This window comes from Ptychodera flava, chromosome 13 (assembly GCF_041260155.1).
Source record: "Ptychodera flava strain L36383 chromosome 13, AS_Pfla_20210202, whole genome shotgun sequence".
Classification (NCBI taxonomy): domain Eukaryota; kingdom Metazoa; phylum Hemichordata; class Enteropneusta; family Ptychoderidae; genus Ptychodera; species Ptychodera flava.
This window is the reverse complement of record NC_091940.1, coordinates 12,393,354-12,416,394: the sequence shown is the minus strand read 5'-3', so window position 1 is coordinate 12,416,394 and position 23,041 is coordinate 12,393,354. Positions and strand designations below refer to the sequence as shown.

At 37.8% G+C, this 23,041-nt stretch overlaps 4 protein-coding genes across 4 annotated transcripts in view; 3 read left to right on the top strand and 1 right to left on the bottom strand.

The window, feature by feature from the left end:
• The first annotated feature begins 135 nt into the window (after nucleotides 1–135).
• On the top strand, nucleotides 136–2,338 carry LOC139147451 (transmembrane protein 42-like). Its single transcript, XM_070718558.1, has 3 exons — nucleotides 136–475; nucleotides 938–1,084; nucleotides 1,649–2,338. The coding sequence occupies exons 1-3, from the start codon at nucleotides 317–319 to the stop codon at nucleotides 1,799–1,801; spliced, it is 459 nt and encodes a 152-aa protein (XP_070574659.1). The 5' UTR covers nucleotides 136–316; the 3' UTR covers nucleotides 1,802–2,338.
• A 1,521-nt stretch (nucleotides 2,339–3,859) lies between these two features.
• Nucleotides 3,860–17,878, bottom strand: LOC139147446 (T-cell immunomodulatory protein-like). Its single transcript, XM_070718554.1, has 16 exons — nucleotides 17,627–17,878; nucleotides 16,636–16,741; nucleotides 16,146–16,303; nucleotides 15,275–15,329; nucleotides 14,994–15,068; nucleotides 13,769–14,052; nucleotides 12,697–12,791; nucleotides 12,008–12,177; nucleotides 11,376–11,538; nucleotides 10,370–10,478; nucleotides 9,982–10,025; nucleotides 9,726–9,804; nucleotides 9,088–9,203; nucleotides 7,607–7,689; nucleotides 4,962–5,079; nucleotides 3,860–4,724 (listed from the first exon to the last, which is right to left on the bottom strand). The coding sequence occupies exons 1-16, from the start codon at nucleotides 17,829–17,831 to the stop codon at nucleotides 4,665–4,667; spliced, it is 1,920 nt and encodes a 639-aa protein (XP_070574655.1). The 5' UTR covers nucleotides 17,832–17,878; the 3' UTR covers nucleotides 3,860–4,664.
• LOC139147447 (histone H3-like) lies at nucleotides 5,393–6,371 on the top strand. The gene is made up of 2 exons (XM_070718555.1): nucleotides 5,393–5,619; nucleotides 5,961–6,371. The coding sequence occupies exons 1-2, from the start codon at nucleotides 5,487–5,489 to the stop codon at nucleotides 6,236–6,238; spliced, it is 411 nt and encodes a 136-aa protein (XP_070574656.1). The 5' UTR covers nucleotides 5,393–5,486; the 3' UTR covers nucleotides 6,239–6,371.
• Nucleotides 17,879–17,960: 82 nt separating the features above from the next.
• LOC139147445 (phosphorylase b kinase regulatory subunit beta-like) overlaps nucleotides 17,961–23,041 on the top strand; it is a 31,015-nt gene continuing 25,934 nt past the window's right edge. Inside the window, 2 exon segments of the mRNA XM_070718553.1 lie at nucleotides 17,961–18,218; nucleotides 22,305–22,443. Of these exon segments, the coding sequence (XP_070574654.1) occupies nucleotides 18,101–18,218; nucleotides 22,305–22,443 (257 nt within the window). The 5' untranslated portion in view covers nucleotides 17,961–18,100.

Here is a 23,041-nt window from a genome sequence, read left to right as displayed (position 1 = left end):
AATTAAAATACTAAATTATTACAAAAATTGATCATACAATTTTCAACAGGTCACGTATTTTCATAAAAATATCGTCCCTCCTGCCTAAAATCACCTCTGTGAATATATTGACCTCGACATAGAGGGCGCATCAGCGAGAGAGGAGCTAACATGGTTGCCACTTGTTTGGCTTCGTTCACGTCCACCCGCGTGTTCGTAACTCACCGGTCGACACGAGAGTACTAACGCACCCGGACCCCTGCCAGCATGCCAAGGAAATTTTCCTTAGCCGTACAATGTAGATGAGGTCATCGTGCACTAAGTTTACTCTATCGCCATGTTAGGATTCTCCCTAGCCGTTAGCGCTGGCCTGTGTGCAGCAATGGCCTCTGTTTGTGCCAAGCTAGCAATGGCTTCTGATGCAGTTGCACAGCTTTGTATAGCGAGCAAACTGAAGTATGACATTCTTGACATTGTCATTCCGGACTGTGAATCGGTTTGTTATACTAATTTATATTGCTTACTTCTGAAAAATCTGAGAGTGGAAGAATAAATGTGATAAACAAAGCATCTTCAACCATAAGCTTATCTCATTCCTTGCATTTCTTACGCTCTGTTGGCTTCAGGCTTGTTTTATCCAAGCGAGCATTTGAATTAGAAGTTGGCACTTTTACCCAAATAATGTAACCGGTAATATTATTCAGTTTTCATCAGTGAGAGACTCTTGCTATGTAAAGCAAACCCTTGCAAAGTGAGGAAATCCACATTCGAGCCTGTAAACTTTAGAGATGCAATGTGACATCATGCATAAACTGGAAAAGCAATGTGGATTTTTATTCAGTCGCATGTATAGGCCTATATACCCAAAGTACCAATACTGGAGGCAAGCCGGTGTCGTTAACGTTCTGGGCAGGATCATGTCTCTCCCAAACTCTCAAATTATCACATCTCTCCACAGATAGCGCTGTACCTGCGTTTCCTGTGTTTTGCCATGATATTCCTCTTCAATGCAATGATGTGGACGCTGTTTGTAAAGTCACTCAGGAAATGTTCGTCATCACTTGAAGCGACCCTCATCAACACTGCTACAAACTTTTTCGTATCTGTAAGTTACACGAGACAAACATGATAACTATGCTCTCAAATTTCGTTTCCGTATGAACACCTGCACAGCTGAATTTCGTAGGACCCAATGTGAAAAATCCTGGCCTTGCGTCAAAGCCACAGAAGCAAATCTGAAGTTCACTGCAGTGTGTTTATACAGGCCTTCAGATAGGGCCTACATACGATTTTCTTCTCAATTTCTATAGTAAATAATTGGACCAAAACGAGAACATGGAAATCTATTGGCGAACCAGAAGGAGCCCAGGGATTTTTTTATGCTTTGCCATCATTCGAGGCACGGTCTCATGAAAAAGAAAAAAAAGATTACGCAAACAAAATAGCAAAAATTCGTCAAAGCAGTGAACAATATCCTTGCTTGAAATCAAGTGGATACAAAATGATTTACATTGTGTACCCAGTTACTTTCGGGAAGTTATGAATAAAAAAATGACTGGCTAAAAAGCAGTGGCATTCATCGGAAAAAAACGCATAAGGATACCGGCTTTGATGTTGTTGATTGAAGGCTTCCTAACTTTTAAATGATACTATTGATTATCTTTCACAGGGCGTTATGGGACAGATGCTGTTTGGCGAGACGATGTCACTTCTTTGGTGGTTTGGAGCTTCACTCATCGTTATTGGCTTACTGTTCGTGCACAGAGGTACGGCAGCCAGCGAAGAGAGCAGTGAAGAAAGTGCAAAAGCTAAATCCGAATGAAGGAATAGCCATTCACAACTAGATTTAATTCATAGTGACTTCATTCGCAGTTATACATTTCATGTCAATTGCAAAGGAGAAAACTCATCGGTTCCAAAAAAACACACCGCCTGTTTTGTTTAATGTTGTTTTGCTGGTGATCATACCTTAGAGTTTGTGAGACATCGTACATAGACGCACTGCACTGCTGCCAGGATGATGGGATACAAGTTTGCGGACAGATCGACATGACTGTGGCACTGAGACTTTCGAATCGATATTTGATGATCACACATTTATACGGTCGCTTTGTATACAGTGGTTTGCGTTGACCCGTTGGCATAAGACGAACTGGACATATTGTCAAAGTTGAGGTGCTGTCAACACTGTCAGGCGTAAATGTTCGAGAGTAATTGCACGCGCTTTAAAGCTTTTAGATTGTATATATATAACGCTATAAAGACTCTTATGAAGGGGTATGTAATTTTGAAAATGCGGATATTTGCATAAAAAAACAAACTTTGTCTCATATAGATTAAATTTCTATAAAGAAATACACTTACAGCGTGCTGACTGTTTTCTTTGTGGTGTAGAGAACACCTGCATGTCGTTTATCCCAGTGACTTTTGTACCTTTGAATCAGTACACCGTGTATGTGTGTATGTGTGTGTGTGTGTGTGTGTGTGAGAGAGAGAGAGAGAGAGAGAGAGAGAGAGAGAGAGAGAGAGAGAGGGGGGGGAGAGAATAGTTTGTGGTGTACTCCAGTGAACCACGGTTAGTTACTCTACCCCACACCGTCATGAGTGAACACATCGTACGTATACTTTACTGGTTATCACACGTGATTGTATATGTGGAAATCCACTGAAGCTTTTGTCGTTTAATGTTTGGATTGATGTTACAGGCTGAAGAAAGAGGTGCAATTCTGTCTCAGTTTGTGTTTCAACAAATATTACATGTAATAAGACTGACGCACAATACAAACCGTCCGGGAAATCAAATCCGGCGCTGCATGCGATTACGCCATCCCAACACATATGACGTATTTTTTGCAGCTTTTTAGAAAGCTGGTTTTGTCTCAATTCTCTTCGAATTAGCCATGAACTCCATACACGTACATAGAATATCTTGGAAGAATGCATTCATGTATATTAACAATATTATGCAGTGCATCTTCATTGTATCCAGTGGATTTGTTACGATACACATGATAATACATGCATGTATATATTTTCCCGCATTTTAAGTTAATTTTAGCTTTAGCCCGAGCAGAATTTCTGGTCACTGAGTTGGTAGAGTCAGAGTTAACATTGACATTTGAAGCGAAGTTACCGAAGCTACGCCACCAGTAATTTGCCACATTTAACTGTATTTCTGTATTTTAAAAATCCTGACCCACTTTACTCGTATATCTTATACGTTCCTATAATGGTTGTACTTGTGAATCAACAAGGGGCAAATATGCTAGTATCGATCTTGAAGTCCTTCATTGCTCGCCCTCTTCAAATAATTGACAAGTGAGAGACTAGAGGCTATATAGACACGCCGTGTAATTCTAATGAGGGCAGCACTGAGCGTTCGTTAGCCAATAAGCGCAACCTTCACGCAACTGCTCTTTAAATCCAGATACTCGTATAGATACACAGAGGTTACTTATAGCTTATGAGCTCATGAAAGGTGTTGCCCAAAGTGAAATGATCATGACACCGTAAATGAAGCATTGGTCTTCATAATCGCATACGTTACGTTCAAACAGAGACTGTAAGAAAGGATAATGTACAAGTCACAGGTAACCGTTATACAGGCCTCAGATCATAAATCTAACTGGTAACGAAGCCTTTGTTAATTAAAAATACCGAAGTAAAATTAGGCACTTGGGTGCATGGACAGTCAGTTCTTAAAACGGGGCGTACGTTGAACTTCTGTATTAGCAGATTTTGTACTTATTTGTGCTACACGCAAGTGTTGCATCGATTTCATTCCTTGTCGTAGATTTTCGATATAACTGAAGACACGAAAGGGTTCAGTTCTCGTGCTCCACGATTCTGATACTCGGAAACAAACTTGACGAAACGTAGCTTTAGTATTAGAAATTGGTTTTATTTCTTTATGCATACAAAATGAATAGTAAATCGTTTTTGTCTCAGCATACAACAGATCATACAAATCGATTACGCCCACATATCATATCCACATACTTTTTTTTATCAGGGCAGGAAGAAACTGGAGATCAACTTGAGTCTAAAGTACGCTGGCACTATAGCACGCCCTCACTCAGTGATCGAGTTAATGACCCTGCACGCCGGTGAAGCTTCTTAAAACTCTCTAATGTAATATTACAGTACACAAGACACGAGCGAAATATACAAAGACAACGGCAAAATGTTCAAAAATAAGTTACACTCAATAAATATTTTCCTAAACGCTGACAATTTTTGCGAAGCTTCTCATTTACTAGTACTACCTGATTATGTACAGTGCCAGTATATTATTCGGTATTGCACGTTTGCAGATCGATTTTTACGTTTTTCGATTAAATGTGATTTATCATAACTTAACCATTATTATTTAGTAAAATTTTACATACGATATTTGCAAGGCATGGAAATGTGCAGCAGTTTCCATCGAAAGAGTAAATTACGGAACCTTGAAACGCTCTACATTTTAGTGTCTCAGCGTATTCCCAACCCGCTTCGTTGTGTCAATTAAACGACCGCACGGACAAGAAAATCCCTCCTGTGCAGATTTCGTAAGTGACAGCACAATATCTGTGATACTACTGAATGAAGTTATGGTAGTTGTACCAGCGGTAATGTGTAATGCTATGAAAGAGCTTGCCAAAAGACTCAAAACAAGTTGGATTTTTTAGCATTTTTCGTTGACTTTACATGGCGTCAAAATGAAAGCGATGGGACTCCTGACGTTTTTCTTCTTTGTCTTCCCGCTGTGGAGAAATGTGAGAAACAAATTTACAGAAAATTGCCGGGATTATCACGCATATAAACGTTTCACTTTCGAATGTTCTCCAGACCTTACCATGTTAAATGGGGTATCAGGAACCAACAACATACAGTTCGAAGGCATTAATTACAAAAGTTCCCCCGAGAGCGGATAATTGGACAAGTCTATGTCGTTCTAACGCTGTCGAGTGTGGTTTTCTGTTCTTCGGTCGGAACCTTACCTTTTCCCGCCAATGTAATATCCCGACAACTGCTCCGATGAACAGCATCGTCGCCCCTAAAACACCAGCCGTCATGTAAATCAACGGGCTGGGCCTAACCAGCAGTTTGCTTGTCCATCTGAAAGAGAAAATTGTGTCTAATGAGAATTTTTTTACATAAATTTGCCGAAACGAAACGAAAATTTTTTTACATAAATTTGCCGAAAGGAAACAAAATATTCAGCTGGTGAACCAAAACGAGAATGCATTTCAAAATTCTTGCTGCGTAGAGCTTGTTGCGAGGCACGTCATTCCCGACATGCTCAACTGGGCATTCATATATTGACCAATGGCATCGTAGGTACAATGAGGAAAGCAGGATAATGCTTGCAAACAGGTGTTGCCAACCAATCAGATGACTTTGACTTCTATAAAACAAGGAACTTTTGCCGCGAAACTTCAGTTCTCCGCCTTGGTAAAATCTGCGTAAGATCTAGCTCCGTCGAAGTTGTGAAGCAAGCCAAAGGAAGATTCGCCAAATAAGCCATGGCACGCACAAAGCAAACAGCCCGAAAGTCAACCGGAGGAAAGGCACCAAGGAAGCAGCTGGCAACCAAAGCCGCCCGCAAGAGTGCACCAGCTACCGGGGGAGTCAAGAAACCACATCGATACAGGCCCGGTAAGTACAAATTACGTGGTTTTTTCGATCAAAAATGACAAGTTTCGGAATTTTCAAATAAAGCCTGACAGCCAACCAGAGGCGCGCTAATACAGCAAGTTTCGGAATTTAACGGAAGTTTTTTCGTTCATGCCAAAACTTTGCCGTTCGTCCAGTCCATCTGCACTAGCCGCATCGTTTACGATAGAATTTTCACGTCTGTAATGTTGTAAGCTAAAAATCCATCTCTACGCATCACTTTTGTTAAGACGTCTGAGACTAGAAAGTATCCTAGTTTTTTTGCCTTAAAACTAGTATCATGTAACATGTCAAACTGAAAAAGTCCTTTCCATCTTTTCCAGGCACAGTCGCCCTGCGTGAAATCCGTCGCTACCAGAAAAGCACAGAACTCCTGATTCGCAAACTACCATTCCAGAGGCTCATCAGGGAAATTGCCCAAGACTTCAAGACTGATCTAAGATTCCAGAGTTCGGCGGTACTCGCTCTCCAAGAAGCGGCGGAAGCTTACTTGGTGGGTCTGTTTGAGGACACTAACTTGTGCGCCATCCACGCCAAGAGGGTAACCATCATGCCCAAGGACATACAACTCGCAAGGCGAATTCGCGGAGAACGTGCATAAAACCGCCACTTGTGAGCTTGCTTCACTGTTTTTAACATCACGTTTACAAATTGTTTAGCTTGCTTTTGGAATTTTCAGTTACAATAAAATATCATTAGAAATGTAAATTTAAAAGCTGAACATTTTGTTCTTCGGGAGCTTAAATTTCTATTTTTTTACAACACCATTTACTTGGGAGTACTGTCAAAACCTGTCACACCAAACCAGCAACCCCATTACCATATAGTCAGATTGCTATTTTTTCTCCAAGCTTGGACCCATTTGACATTGTAGTTCTTTCAATTTGATTTAATTCTCCAGTCTCAGCATATGTAAAATGTAAGGTTTTCATAATTTGGCTTTTTGTAATTTTAGTTTTGTTAAATTATTTTTTTCTAATAAAAAGATTAAAAAAATTTCAAGATCTTATTATTTCTGTGTGTGCATGTACATGAAATCCCACTTCATACTTGTTCATAGACTTCTCAAAATTGCTCAGCCTTGAAAGGAAGGCTGCCTCCCCAAAGTCTATAAAATTCACAAATGTGGCCCACTGATGTGAGAAAACTACTTGAAACTGGAATTAGCTTGCGAATTTCTTCATTACCATAACAAACTTCAAAATTGGAATGTACAATTTTCTTTGCTCAAGGAGTAATTGACCACTTTCAAGTGTTGAAGGTGGCGAAACTCATAAATTTGTAGGTCTGGATTCAGTCTGAAGATCTAATGTCCATTCCTTTACATGTTAAGATGTCCCCCTCACCTCTCAAATTTGTTTGTCCAAATCCTGTAAATGTTTACATTCCGTAGTTTCACTTACTTGTACGACAATGAAAATGTGGCTTTAAGTCTAATGTGGAGCTTTGAACACTTGTCAAGATTTTCTAAATTTGTTTAAAATGGCTGGTGAGCGTTGCATATCGAAATCCTAGAGTTTGCCCTTTGACCTGGTGTTGTGAAAGAAAGTTCCAATGAGCAAAACTCTGGTTGCAAATCACATTTTTCTCTCATTAATATGCAAAAATTAATGTTTGTCCACAAGATCGACAAAAATAAATCCTGCTAGTGTTAAGCTTTTATGGCACAGACTGCCAAGCTGCAACAAAATCTGTCCAAATTTCAGGCAGTGGGGTCAGATGAGCGAGTGCAGCTATATGTAGTAACAAACCTGAAATCGCGATCAGTGCTACTAAAATGCTAACAAAGTATTTCTCTGATGGAGATTCAACCAAAGAAGCTTTATTACAAAACTTGTTTGAGGCAGGAAAGTTGTGACTTTGCCTTCATTTGGCAATTACCTCCATAAATTGAAGTCCTGTATGAATGAAAAGTGTATTACTGCAGATGCACATACTTGCCAACTTGCCATCCATTTTTGATACTTACTTGCTTGGATCATCCGGTGGATAAGGAATAGCTATCAACTGGGAATTTGGAATCAGCTGTGTCCAGGTGTGCTTCTTGGGAGTCTAAAAAATAACGACATTCATAAACGAAACTTGCAATTGTAAGGTCTTGTCATCATATAGTCTAACAGATAAATGTAAGTGGAGAGGCTTTGGTCAGGGATTGACATACTGTAAAATACAGTGTACTATGAGTCATAACTATGTACAGACTTCAAAATACCTATGATAAGCTATATTGATCTCAAAACTTAAAACTATAATCATTTTATTATTGTCCATCTCATATTCATTGATGGACAGTTTCTTGAGATTCATCATATGTTTTATTTGTAAAAGCAAATATGATACTTGGCATGATCAAGAGATCATTGACATACAAATCAGAGGAAATTATGGTTCAGCTTTATAAACACTTGGTTAGACCACATCTGGAATATGCTATTCAAGCTTGGTCGCCATGGCTGGTCAGTGACATAAATATATTATAAAAAGTCCAACGGAGAGCTACCAAGTTAGTGCCACGTCTATACCATACAGCCTATGAGGAAAGACTGAAAGCGCTGAACCTGACAAGTCTTAGGAAGCGAAGAGAGAGAGGCGACATGATACAACTCTATAAAATACTTCATGGTGTGGATCTGTGTAACCTGTTGCTTAATTTGAAAATGCACTCAGCAACGCGAGGCCATTCTTTGAAACTTGCCAAACCATCAGTCAAGAAGGATGTCAGAAAACACTCATTTACCGTGAGAGTGATTCATGCTTGGAACAGTCTACCGTCATGGGTTTGTGAACTCTAGCAGTGTAAATATCTTCAAGAGGAACTACCACTACTATTGTTGCACTTAGTGCTGTCTCAGTGATGAATTACCATTCCAATAGTCTGTGTTTACTTCAAAGAGGGATCTTTATTATCCAATGGATAACAATTCCCTTTACGGAACTGAACTGAACTGAACTGAACTGCTCTTAGGCATATTTGATAGACAGACTGCTATGGAAGAGCTATACTAAGAATTCAGTGGATGTGCTAAACATTGCACCACCAGAAGAGTTTCCATATTAGGAACTAAATTCACTTCCAGATGACAGCAATTCTTTCGGGTATTTGTGTATGTGTGGGTTTACAAGTTCAAGTTGTTGTACACCTGATTTTGTAAAAGATTATCATTGTTGTAAAATTCAGCTCCTGCAATCATTTACAAGTATTTATTTTTGTGATTGTAGTACATTAAAAACCATGTATACATTATTTGTACATGACAGGATTATAGAGGATCTTTACTGGGGTTTACATCAAACAAGTTTGATTTTATGAATTAATTCTTGTGAGAGCAATTGTGTAAGGTGTTTCAGATTTGCGCTGCCTGTAAACGATTTCACTGTGGGGAAAAGGTACATTTTACTTACCTACCAGACATAATTGTTAGTATAATTGCTCAAGTTGGTCATACTTACATCAGTGAATGGGATACCAACTGTGAGATAGTCTATAAAATTGGGAGTCTGTCCAAGCCCCATCAGAACAAAGGGTTGTTGAAGGGAGAAATACGCCGACTGTGAAAGCTGTCCAGCTGAAAGATGAGAGGGCTTTATTTTGAAATTCATGAATTATTTGACAGCTAAATTACCATCACATTTGTGATGGATGCAACATTAATTACAGCAAGGAAACAAAATATGCATATTACTAAAACTTTGCCAGTCAGTAAGTCAGTCAGTCAGTCAATATATCGATATGTCATACTGTCTTGGTGTGTGCTCAATGGTCAATACTGGTATATATACTCTTATGACGAGGAAATGTAATGTAAAACCGTTGATAAATATTGAAGCATTAATTTTGCAGATGACTGAATCTGTTGAATCAAGTTGCTCAAGTGAATTAAACAGCCAACTTCATCCCACTGCCAAGTGTGAATCTGACCAGTGAATTGGCCACAGTGGTAAATATGCAATAATCAATGGAAACTACTGCACATCAGTATCAGAACAATACATATCACATCAAATACATGATGTATTGGTTTTATTATTCCAGTCAAATGGTCCAAGTTAAAGCTACACTATCCCACACGTGATGAATGTTATTGTACCTGCACAGAACTGCTGGTTGCCATCTGGATCAGTTGTCTGATAGCGGATCATTGGTCCAGGCTGATTTACTCCATACGGCTAGCAAAAACAAGGTAATAAGACTTCAACATAGAATTATACAAACTCACAGAAATCTTGATTCACAGGAAAAATGATGAATATTTTTGCCACAGTTTCGATATTTGCTTTCTAATACATAAAAGTGAGAGAAGAATCAAGCTACTTTAATAGAAAAATGCTGGAATCAATTTTCACCTCAATTCCATTGGGACAGTCACCGAAGCATAAACCACTCAGCACTGTAAAATAAAGACATGAAAACATATGTAACTACAGACATTAACCCTCAAAGCTGGGGTAGGCTAGCATAACACAATGGTTTGCAAAATTGGAGCAAAAAGCTACTGATAGTTACAGCAGTTACCTGGTATGCTGTCTCTACTGATCTGTTTTACTATAACTGTGATGGGCATAAAAAATCAAAAACCACAAAGGGGAATGATCTTTGTAATTGATAATAGCAACAATCAACTTGCAATATTGATGTGGAGATGTAACTTCCCTAGTACTTTTGTACTTGTTCACTTTTCAGACCACTAAGGTGAATTTAATTTAGGCCATAGACAGCAATTAGAAAGCTCACCGTTGACTTTCACAAAACTTGCATCTTCATGGAGATTGTTCTGCAAGGCATGTATGAGAGGCTGTGTATTTGGTCCTGTCATTGTAGTCACGATAATGTCCAAAGCACCCTACATGTTTGGCAAAGCATAAATCATTTCATTAGGGCTGCCATCCTAGACCAGCGATGGCTTGGAATGTTTCATTTGTTTTATCTAAGCTTTCACTGGGCTTGTCAAAATATCGTATCATGGTTGTGATATCCAAAGTTGCAACAATAGTAAATGTATCTATATACTGTCAAAAAATATGTCCACATACAGTCAAAATTATATATCTACATCGAGTCAAAATGCTGCCTCAAAAATGGGGACACACAAAGACAACCCTTTCCAAGCACTTTCCCCCAATTTCCAGGTACATAGGCCTAGCCTCACCACTACAAACAATTGGATTGGACAAAACCATTGTGGTAAAAGGGCTAATGCACTTTTTGGTTATGCAAATGCACACAGGGAAGATGGCTTGACCAGCTGCATTTTTTGGTACAGAGGCACTAACAGAAAACATGGCTTACATATGGAACATGACAGGTTCTCAATTGTGATGGCTTCTGTCACTTTTAAAATCTTGTTTATTTGTAATAGTATGTGTGTTTATATAGCTCCTCTGTTTTTTCCTTTCCTTGTGTCAGGTGATTGATGAGAAAAAATAGTATCACCTCCATAACATTGTCTCACTACTCTTCCTGCTGTAGCATGTAAAAAGTCTACAAGTGCTGCTGCATGTCTAATGCAGCATTATTCTTGACTGACAGACAACCCTCTGTACAATCTCTACCTCCCTACAGATGACACTGCAAGATTAAACACTTTGAGTTTAGACTTTGAAGATCAATAGCAAATCTGTGAACAGAATGGTACATCTGATATTTTGCTGTAAAATTTTTGTATTCAGATGATGTTATGCAATTGAACAATGAACACAGGGGTGTAATGATAGTTGATGGCCACACAGACAGGACTTACATCGTCATAGAAATCACAAAATGAAGTCAGTACTGGGTTGTCTATGTTCATGATTCCTTCTTCAATGTCAACTCGAAACGTACGGCCACCTTGCTGGCAGACATCTGCATCGGAAGATGTACAGGCGATATTCTCCAGAAGGATTATCTTTTTGGAAGCTTTGCTGTTTAAAAGAAATAGAATGCAAGGGAAAAAGTAGTAGATCCTGTCCACATATGAGAGGCAATGTTGTACAAGTCAAAGTCTCCTGAAAACAAAGGTATTTCTATCTCTTGGCTCTTGAAGGCGCCATCCTGCTCCAAGGGAAGGAATGAAGATTTCTATCAATATCTGCTGAATATAGGATGTTCATGATTTTCTGGTTGAAAATCTAGGTCCTGTCATGCACAGATGACAAAAAGTACTGCACCAACATACAACTGTGATATTTTCAGTGGCAAGTTTCAAATTGTATACTGTGGCTGGTACACAATAACAGTTACATTCAACTGACATGCTGGATCCTAAAGTAACTCTTGTTTATCATAGGCTTCACCAAGTACATCAAATAACTAAAGTTCTATACAAGAATTCGTCAGTTTCTATTCATCACAAATTGCACATACAATTGATAATGCAGCAAAAGTTTTTACCTATCAGTGCCATTTCTCATGATCGCCATGGCATCCATATATCCATCTAGGGTGTAGTCACCAACCCAGAGCATGATGGGAACTGTTGACGTAACCAATGAATTATCTTCTGGTGGAATAAAGCCCCAGCTGCTGCCGGCTCCTTTGAACTCTTTAGCCAATAGCACCCACTGTTGCAAAGCAGAAGGAATTCAAAATGAGTGACTTGGAGTACTGGTGTATTTGACAGTTGAATTCCAGGTAAAAATGCTCAAATTCTTTGGTCTGATATTATGGTTATTTGCTGCATTTTAAGTTTGCTTGCATCACTACACAAAAACTGTAACTGCATTGGTCAGTGAAACATGTGATGTAGAATTCAATCATGTCTAAATCACTTTGAAAGCCATCACATACTTCCATCCATGGAATAGAATTGCCTATATAGACACATTTACTGACTGTAAACTATCACAGTTCTCTGATCTGCACATTGTGTGTCCGTCAATCTATAGAATCAGTACCTAAAGTAGTTAATATTTGATTTTCACTTGGACGGCCAAAGAGTAAAGTGCACTTCTAATACTGCATGGCAATGTTAGCATACCATAGTTAAACGTGGTGACACACCCCTCTCACCATATATGGATATATGCAAATTCAGGGTGGGAGACTTTGTTCCATCACAACTGCTGGTACTTAGTACTCACCTCCTTTTGACCAAACGGTTTTACATAAATAGAACTTGATGTGCATTTTTCATCTTCACATAGTGGTACAACATGATCCATCTTCCCATTCATATCTTAGAAAACAGATTTGTGAAATGCACTTATTATAATGCATATAATTCAACATCTTAGGCTACATATATTTACTTGTCGATATTTTTTCGCATTAAACAGCCATGCCAGAAATATCAAATTTGAAAAAGAAGGGAAATGGCTTTTCATGGATATGATTGCTTTCTGTTTCCAACAAAATTCTAAAATTTGGACACCTATGAGCCTGACATGTGCACTTGATAAGTTATCGTCAAATCAATTTCTGTGAACTGAAAATGCGCAGTGTCAAGCTAAGGTAGTATGCACCTTCAAAACTTAACCTTTTGCTCAACCTTTCCTCAATGAAATGTTTCAACTATTCTCTTACTTAATCAAGAATCAGGGTTCACCGTGTAAAGTTTGCTACTAGAGAAAAAAAATTACTTAACATTTACTGATTTTGGAAATTCAAAACAATTGCCATCCCTGTGATAACTCTATAGGGAAATATCAAATGTTCACATTTCCATTAGGGAAAGACTGCATTAACTTGCATGGTACCTGAAACCCGGGTCCTTGCCTGACCAACTCGGGTGACAAACAGAAGACTTTTAATCCCCCAAGGTGTTAATGTTCCATTGTTACGTTTATCTTATCCAGCTGGTGCCATTGTAGGAAAGTCAGGTCTGTGAAATTAATCCTCTGATAACAAAGTAGGGAAGTGGGGTATTCCAAAGTTAATGGAGCTTTCCCGTAATGCGAAAAACCAAGACGGTGAAAATTTTTCTTACTCCAAGAGCTTTTAAATGAGCCCCAACAAGTAGTAGATCAGAATAGAATTGTACAAATTTGAAAGTTCGATTATCTGTCCCTCAGGTACACTCTTTCATGAGGTCTATCCATAAGACTGTTAAACAAACAAAGGGCACGCAGTGATATGTTTGCTGCAACGCCCTCTATCTGTGAAGAATTTGTTCCAAATTTGAACTAATAAACAGACACTGAAGCACACACTTACCCATATCAACAAACACTGACTGCCCAACATGAGCCGGGTTGGCAATTGGTAGGTCAGGCAGATGGGCTCCATCCCACTTCAGGTTGCCTTTCACGTTGAACCAGCTTTCATATTTAGGCACACCTGAATCATCAGCCGCTGTGACAAGGAGATCAGCACCAAAGTCTCCATTCATATCAACAAAACTGTGTGAGTGAGGTTTTCTCAGCTTCAACAGAGTGCTCCCTGTGGTAATGTTGGTTACACTATTGAAAGGAATGGGTCCGATGGCCTTTCTGTCAGTGCTGTGAAAAAAAAAAATTAGATAAAAGACATAAAACTTGAGATTTCAACAGCATTGGCAATGCTTGGTCAAAAAGTACAAAAATTGTAAACAAAAAATTCCTACTCTTTATCAACTTCTGTGATTCCTTTTCTCATTTTATGGCTAATTATTACTGTTGTTCTACCAAAATATAAAGGCAAAATATTTTGCGAACAATGGAGGATGAGTTAGTCTATATTTTGAGTATCAACTGATAATGCCGGTCTAAAGTTTTAATATAAATAGTACAGAACTTCTAGAACCTGACATTTGTCTGTAGAACAGTCATTAAATGGTTGCCATAGATATCAAGTTAAAGCTTTGACATATCTTAACATGGAACACTCTATGGAGATAAGACACACATGTATACAAAAGTCTGGATAAGAGTGCACATGATTTAACCTAAAATCTGGAGTAGCTGATATACTGTGCATTCACAGCTTGAGAACAACACTCCTCTGAGTGTAGAGCTACTTCACATCTCACTTGCATTCCTGCCCTATGACCTTTGAACTCCAACAATCGATGTTTGAAGTCATTGATGCTAATATGAGCAAACATCTCTGTGTAAGGTCTACACCATAGTCTCTCAATATTTTATTACAAACATTACAACATATGGGATGTGTAGCTGACAGGCTACATGAAAATTAAAACAGTATCTGTAGGGCAGACGATGGTTTATATGAATAAATGCTCAATGTATACTATTATGCAAGTTCCATCTAACCAGTGTGCTGGTCACATGATATCACTCTCCATGACCTTGTTGGCTGTACTAGTATTTGCAAATTGCAAGGTTTTAATCTAGCGATGGTGTGACTGGATAATTTACAAGATATCTGTTGTGAGTTAGGTCAGGTCTAATACACTTCCTCTGGAATGGGAACAATCTCCCCTAAACCTGCAATCACTTGCCTGTTTCCTGTCCAGAAGTATCTGTCTCCATTCGATGTAGCACCAAACAAGTCTGGGATCATGTCGGCATTGAAACTGGAGAAGGCATTGGAAAGAAGACAAAACATAGCATTGTGATTATTGCCAATAACAATTTTTCTCAAAGTATCAATTGCAGAGTTGTTGAACCAGAATAGTTCATATTTAGGGCAAAGTTTTCTGTTTCAACAGAAGGCAAATAAACCAAGAGCATGAGTAGAATTCTTTATATGAAAATGGCAAAAGCGTAGGCTGATACCTACTCCATAACATGAGGTTGGTCATAGAGATCTTCTGACACAACTGTTGGATCTGGATCTGCAATGTCACAAAGGTAAAAGTTGGTATTGGAATATTTCTGTTGTTGTGTATGACATTGTCTGAGTACATGCTTTTTTTTTTTGCTATCATGGATTACCTTTTGTAGAATATTTCAGACACAGTTTCTTACAGAATGGTCTGGTCTGTTTCATTATTTGAATATGCAAGACAGGATGCTGCTACAGATATGCATATCTCACTATTGAGATGAAATCTTAACTCATTGTATTTATGTTAATTTATTTTACAAGAAGGCAGTAGACTGCATGAAGTTTCAAGTTCTGATTTCCTGATCATACCAGAATTTCATTCAAAACAAAAGAAATTGTCAGGTAGACTGATCTGATATACCATAAGACTTGTAACTGATTCTGTACACAAATCCACAACCACAAAACTATGAGAAATGTGATCACATCAGTTTTTGCAGTTTTCAAATCCTGAAACAATTGTATGTCTTAAATCACACTAGACTTTAGTTCAAAACAAAAGAGATGGTATTGTACACTGATCTGATATATCATAAGACTTCTGATCCTGTACCAAAATCAACAGCCACAGCCACAAAACCACTTTGAGAAATGTGATTACATCAGTTTTGAAATCTTCAAATCCAAAAACAATGGTTTGTCTTAAATCACATGTGCTCACTACACAGAAGCTGGGCTTCATGGAATTGACATTTTGGTGCTAAAAATATTTCCCACGTGTAAATTATCAACAGCTCCTCTATATATAAATTCTATAGTATTTGTTTGCATGTAATCCTCTGACAGATAGTAAACAGTCTCAGAGAAGATTTTGATATCTTACCAATGGAAAGTGTCAGATAATTGCCCCAGTATATGAAGGCAGATGTAGGAACTGACAGATCTTTGGCTTTATTGTTGGGTTTCGTTGTGATCAACAAATCCATCATGGAGTCGCCGTTGTAATCTCCTGGTACAACACTGGTTACAACACTGTCATTGCTGTAAGGTTAACAACACAAATAATCTTGAATGCAATTCCAAAATGCATCAACAAAGTGCAGCTGGATTTTTTTATCAAGAGGTAATGCATAAAGAGGAAAAACCATAGACGTCCCAGTGCAAGGAAGCAAACAAGTTGTTTGCCTGTATAAGGAGTTTTATGATGAAGAATGTTTTGATTAGAGCACGATAACATAATTATCATTCTATTTGAGTTGAATCTCGTTACATGTAAATACCTTTAAAAGCCAATGATATGGCTCAAAAGTGGGGAAAGACTTCTACCGTACTTTCGCTATATACAACAGTCAGAAAAACTGGACAATACTTACGTTTTTGTTGAGATGACTACTTTGTCACTTTTTTGCAATACACTGGGTGAGCTGCCAGGGACAGTCTTACTAGTTTCTACCCACATCCATAAATTGACCTTGTGACCTGTATGCAAACCAAAAACAAGCACAAGACGTAAACATGAGAAAAATTATTACCAGATTACGACCCGAAATTTGCTTTGGGCTGTTCACCATCTTTTCATTTGGATCAACTAAATATGTGTTGATTTTGAATCCAGTACTCTCTGCATGTGATTATTGTTATATGAATATAACTGAACATATATTAGTCGAGGGAAAAGGATAGTAAATATATCACACAGTTGTATGAAAAGATTTTCTGTGTAAAATAGAAACAAAGATCAATGAGTAATGACCAGGAGTCTCATTTCCCTGTGAAATACAGTATATCGAAACATCTATGATGTGGCAAGTTGTATTTCGAGAATTAACGTTGATGTTTAGTGTATAGTGTGCAATAACACTAAATTAATAATGATAATGACAATAATCATAACAATAATATTATATATATATATATATATATATATATGTGTATTATATATATATATATATATATATATATACACACACATACCGGTGTATGTATATATTGTTACAATAATTAATATACACACCCGCACTATGCTTAATGTCACAATAGTTGATTGTGAATATCAATTTATGGGGATAATCCTATCTGACTTAAAGTGAAGGTAAGCAAATTTATGTTTGGTATATAGTGCAATACATGTACTTTCAAGACTGTAGCAAGCATTTCAATGTATTGGACCATGGATGTACAAAAATAGATTGGACGAATGTGAAAATAAAGCAGATCACAGAAACTGCACCTTGTCAATAGAAGTTCTTCGTAAAATACCAGAGATGAGCGTATAAAATTGAAACTTAGTACATGCAAACACTGAAAGACAATACGATCTCGTAGACTTTCATGTTTGAATAACATAATTTGCATATCACTCACCCTGTTCCGTGATAACGAAAACGTCGGGTTTTTTATCATTGTTGAAGTCGCCATAGGCAGCTACCACGCCGTCGGCAGAACCCTGAAAAACCGAACTAGTGATGTCTTTGAATGATGGCGTGGTACCGGGAATGATCTGCGTCCCTCTTGTCGTTACAAATATAGATAACAAGAGAAATATTGCAATATTTACTACGTGGTCCATATTTGCTTCATGTCAGATTTCACTTCCGGGTTTGTTTAGTAGTTTGTTTGTCTTTTCTCCATCTCATTCCGTAAATCGGTCATTCCATTGCGCGACCTTTGATAAAAAGTCGACCCTACTTCGAATAATTTACAAGTTAGAAACATTAAACCGAATCACACATCGCAGGCTCTCGTACGTTATGTTCCTTGAAGCTTTAGGACGAAACTTACCTGTTTTTAGTTAATTTTACGACATCGGGCGCAAATGTGCTACTTTTTGACGGCGCGATGACTGGTATCGGAGGAACCTTCGGATTTGAGCAAGTGAGCGATGATAAGATGGAAGAACGGGAGAGAGAAAAACACAAATTAGTGGAAGAAAAACTTGATCATTACTACAAAAGAGGTTCGTTTGATTATTCATCATTATTTCGGCAGCATTATTTAGGATGTAGATAGGTCCTAGTTACGAAAATTAACAAAATATGCGAGCGAGCCGTCCTTTCGCGTTCAGATCGCGATGTCTGTCATTCGCACCCGCTGTTTAATAGCTGCTGTGAGTGTCCCGTGTATGTTTCGTTGTTTGCACGAAATAAACGAAGATCTCACGAGGACCCCAATTTTCCCTACTACATTCACTTGTATCCAAGTCGATCATGTGTTATAAAAACTTATATTTTAGGACACATTATAATTAACATTCAAAAAAACAAAACAATGTGTACAAACGTTTTGTCAGAAAAGTTGAATGACTGATTTGCAAAGGCTGAGACGCAGTCTACAACTACGAGCACAAGTACACCTCACACAGGCGTTACAGGGCCTTCTTTACCAAAAAACCGCGCTTGGGAATACACATATGCGCAGACCTGATGCAAACTTTACTCAATTTTTAGCTCTACGTACAAATCAACCAGTTGACAGGTGTTTGCTGCAGTACAGTAGCTCGAGGTTGTGCCTGGGGTTGTGGGTTTGACGACAAACCATCTGGTACGTCCATGACCATGGGCAAACCAAATCATAGGTTGAGCCACGGTCCCTCTCGTGGTTGAGCTGTCTTTACATCCGTGATTTGCTTACACCATGGCGCTAGGCTCACAATAGCCCTGGAGTTGTGATCGATGTATTCCGTCACGGCCTTAGGGTATCCACATTTTCAGATGGCACAAGAAGTACAAGTTACAACAGGGGATGTCAGGAACATTTCTAGCTCCATGCTTACACAAAAAAAGATACTGGATATTTCTCCAAAGATCAGAGCAATCAAAATGGGGATTACAGAACTGATCACGTTTATACTAGTATAGGTTTGTTACTAACTGTAGCAACACTGACATTTTCTACTGCTGATGGAAATGAAATCAAATTTTGTTTTTGTGAATCTGACCTCCTTACTGCAGTCGTGTCATAGCCTGTGGCTTATAATTTTTATAGTTTCATTTATAACATTGGTGATATCAAAGAACCATTTTCACCATTCCTGTAAGATTAATTTCCAAAACATCAAAATTTTCAAACAAATATTTATAATTGCATATTAAAGACTGTAAAGTCATCAAGAAATAAGCCCTTTTGAGAAGATAATGCACTTTGTGATCGTATATATATATTTAAATGAAGAAATAGTTTTCGTTGTACACATTTATGGCATGTAAATAAAAATTCGATATATACAGCACCATATGAGCCTCATGATAGAAAGTAGAAATTTGTTGGATAACTAGCCTCCAATACAGAATAAAAATCTGTCTGCACATATTTGGTGATTTGTAGAGCAATTAAGCTTTCATTAAAAATTTCTGTATTTCTTGATATGGATGTCATAGACCATGGTTTATTATTGCCATCAAATTACTGTATTAAGTGACAGTCTCAAGGTAAAAGGAAACCTACCTTCACAAATGCCCCTTTGTGCCTCATTTCAGTGTCTATCATGAAATTAATGCCAATTCTGTTCAAATCTAGCAGAGAAATTTCCTAAGACACTTTTCAGGCCTTAAAGATGAATGAAAATCATTGAATCTACAGGGATATTTCTTCTTCCTGATTGAAACTGCCCTCGTCAATAATTTCTTTGTGTATAGTGGGAACCCTATGAATTGCAGTTTGATCATGGTTTCACTCACTGAGTGTGTCTGCATGTCTGCATATGCTTAGTATATATGTACTTTAGAGGGTACAGTCATGTTTGTAATTAACCAGAAAACTGGAGAATTGCAGTCTGTGAAACATGAGCTCAATTCAACCATGATGAGTTCGTTGACATATAAAAGCAAATTTAACTCTTGTCGCTGTATGATTAAATTGGTACTGGTACACTGTACATATGAGAAGTGTGAGCTTTGGTTGTAATCTGTGATCAGAATATTATGTCGTTGCCGTTTGGCGTTTACGTGCAGCTTGTCACTCAGGTTCCAGTGGATGAAAGGTCATCGATGTCAAAATCACGTAATATTCATCACAGAATACACAGATTTGTCACTTTGATCCTCATCATAGCAATTGATATTTCACACCAAGGTGGACTTTTTGATCACCTTTAATAGTCTGCCAAATTCAACAAAGAATGCATTTATATGTCTCTATACAGCTGTGAAACATAAATTCTACACAGCTGTGTAAAATTGCACTTTCTAGAATTTATAGGGCATGCCTGGACAGTCAGTTCCCAGCTGCATTCTTCTGAGTCTATGACTGAAATTCCCCAGTGTAGCTACTGGCTGCATTTTGACTTTCAGGGACTGCATCGAAGCCAACATTTGCATCTAATAATTCCCAAACAACTGTACTACATATATGACAAAATGATACAAATACTGAAGACTCCTGTTGAATTCAGGGAATTGACGAAGGAGTGGCCAAAAAATGTGAGCTGTAAATTGCTGTCATGGCATGGATAGGAATTTTACGGTCACTTGGCTTATCTTTTGTTTGCCAGCTCTCTCACTTTACTGAGATGTACATTATGTGTCGTTTGACAGTTCCTTTGACTCTAAAGATTCGTTGACAGCTGAATTAAAATCAGTGTGTTTGGTATTCAGATTACATTTTTTTTAAATAGTTCAAAAAATAGTCTTACAAAAAAAATTACAGCAATTGTTCAGGAAAACTTAAAAATACATGAGTGTGTTCTCTTTTTTAGTCAGTGTTCAACTTATTACTATCAGTTCCATACTCTTTAAAGAAAAAAACAATATGGTAATGTAAAGTTGGGCAGATGAACTGTTTACAGTGACATCAGCTAACATAAGCACTTTCCAGACTGAGACAGACCTAATGGTGCAAAGGCAGAAGAGGATGTGAAACAGCCAAATAAAACCTAGTACTTTTGTATTCAAGTCCGTATTTGTCACAGTAAACCAAAATACGAACAAAAGTTCAAAGAGCAAAGCAGTCAACAGGTTTTTTCTAAAATCAGTAATATATATTCTCCTTCAGATCCAAGTTTGTATGTTTTTTTGCATTTATTCAATATACACCAATTCGTAAAGTTTCTACATTTCTGTAAAATATTCACATTAATGTTATGGTCAGGGAGAGTTATTTTTATGTCTGAGCCTGTTTAGTGTTTTGGACACACCTAAATAAATTGCACACATCTTGTTCCTGTGTAAGTGTCTGAGAGCACGTAGCAACATATACTAGGGCACAGCTCAGGGCTGCAAAGCTTTATAACATTAACCTTTCAGACGTAAAGGTCATTCCAGGTCAGCCACAACCTAACAATGCATCGCCCTGCAACTTGTGTGGTTGTAGCCTGATATAAATAAAATGTATACTAACCTATAATATGTGTGGATTTAACTCAGTAGCTGACACCAGAAGGCTTTTCTTTCATTTTTCCCACTGTATCACCCCTGTTTTCGATGAATGGATCAAACCATGGTGTAGAAATCAGTTGGGTTTGGCCCAATACTCAGAGATGACAGGGTTAAGCTATTTAGGACAAACTTCTGCATGTGCTCTTTGTTTGCACATACCTCCGTGAAGTCAGACATATTTAATAGTGTTCTGGACTGTGTGATAGTATCATAGTTGAGTCAACAGTCTGAGCATTCCCTTGAAATTCTGTTGCCTTGTACATGACTCATTCTCTACTTCTTTCAAAAAAAAACTAACCACTACCTGACAACAGAGCCTTTGGAATCATGGACTGTATAGCTGCGTACATGTACGAAACCTCTTTATAATGTACAAAGGGAATGGGATATATCACCTTCCCTTCAGTCAAGTGTCAAAATTTGATTTACTGGTTGTTGTAATTAGTAATTACACTGAAATATAGTTGTCAAATCAATAAGTAAGATTCAAAAAAGTACACAGCGATGCCTATCTTCCTATTTGTGACCTGTTCTTTCTCCAGAAAAATAATAAATGATGCCAACGATGCATGCCATGCCATGTTGCAATTACAAAGAAAATCTTTTTTGAGACTAACTAAATCTACATGGAAAAGTGAAATTAATTTATTTTGTCTATATTTTGATTTCAGTAAAGAGTCAGATACTATGTTACCAAGGTTCAATTACTGGTTTATTTCCACTGGACACAGAAGGTAAAACAAATGAGGCCAATGTACGGGATAGTGTCTACTGTGCAGTGGCTGTCTGGTCCCTGGCACTGGCATACAGGTAATGTAATATTGTTCCATGTCTTTTCATAGCATAGACCCTCGTTTTCTCAAGAGTCTATGGTTACAGAAATAATCTTTATTTTTAGTTCACTGCCTCACAGTAAGTGAGGCTACCCACAATTCTCCACGATCCGTACACACACAGATCACTCACTGAACTGAAGCAAATTTCTTCTGTACACAGAACAACTCGGTCCACACTTCAAAATTCTGGCAACACAGTTTTGATATAAATCATAATTTTCTGGTTTCTCACTGTGTATAATGAGAAGATCAATCCCTTTTCCGCGGAGGAGATAGTAATTTTGTCGACAGAGATTTTTGACAGCCATACACAATATTTTCAAAGAAAATAAGGGAATAAGTTTCATCTGTGTTGGCAAAAGAAAGGGTATTGATTTTTTTTAATGTTTGTGACAAAGGATTTGCATGTCTGACAGGTGGTATGATTAGACCATCTTAGTTGCTGATAACTTTACCTTGACAAGTGTGCAATTTTTAGCACCACCAACATCGACTTCTCATTCAATTTGCTGTTGAATTCTAAACACAATCAATAATTTTGAAACATAGTTTTAACAAATAATCCTGAACTT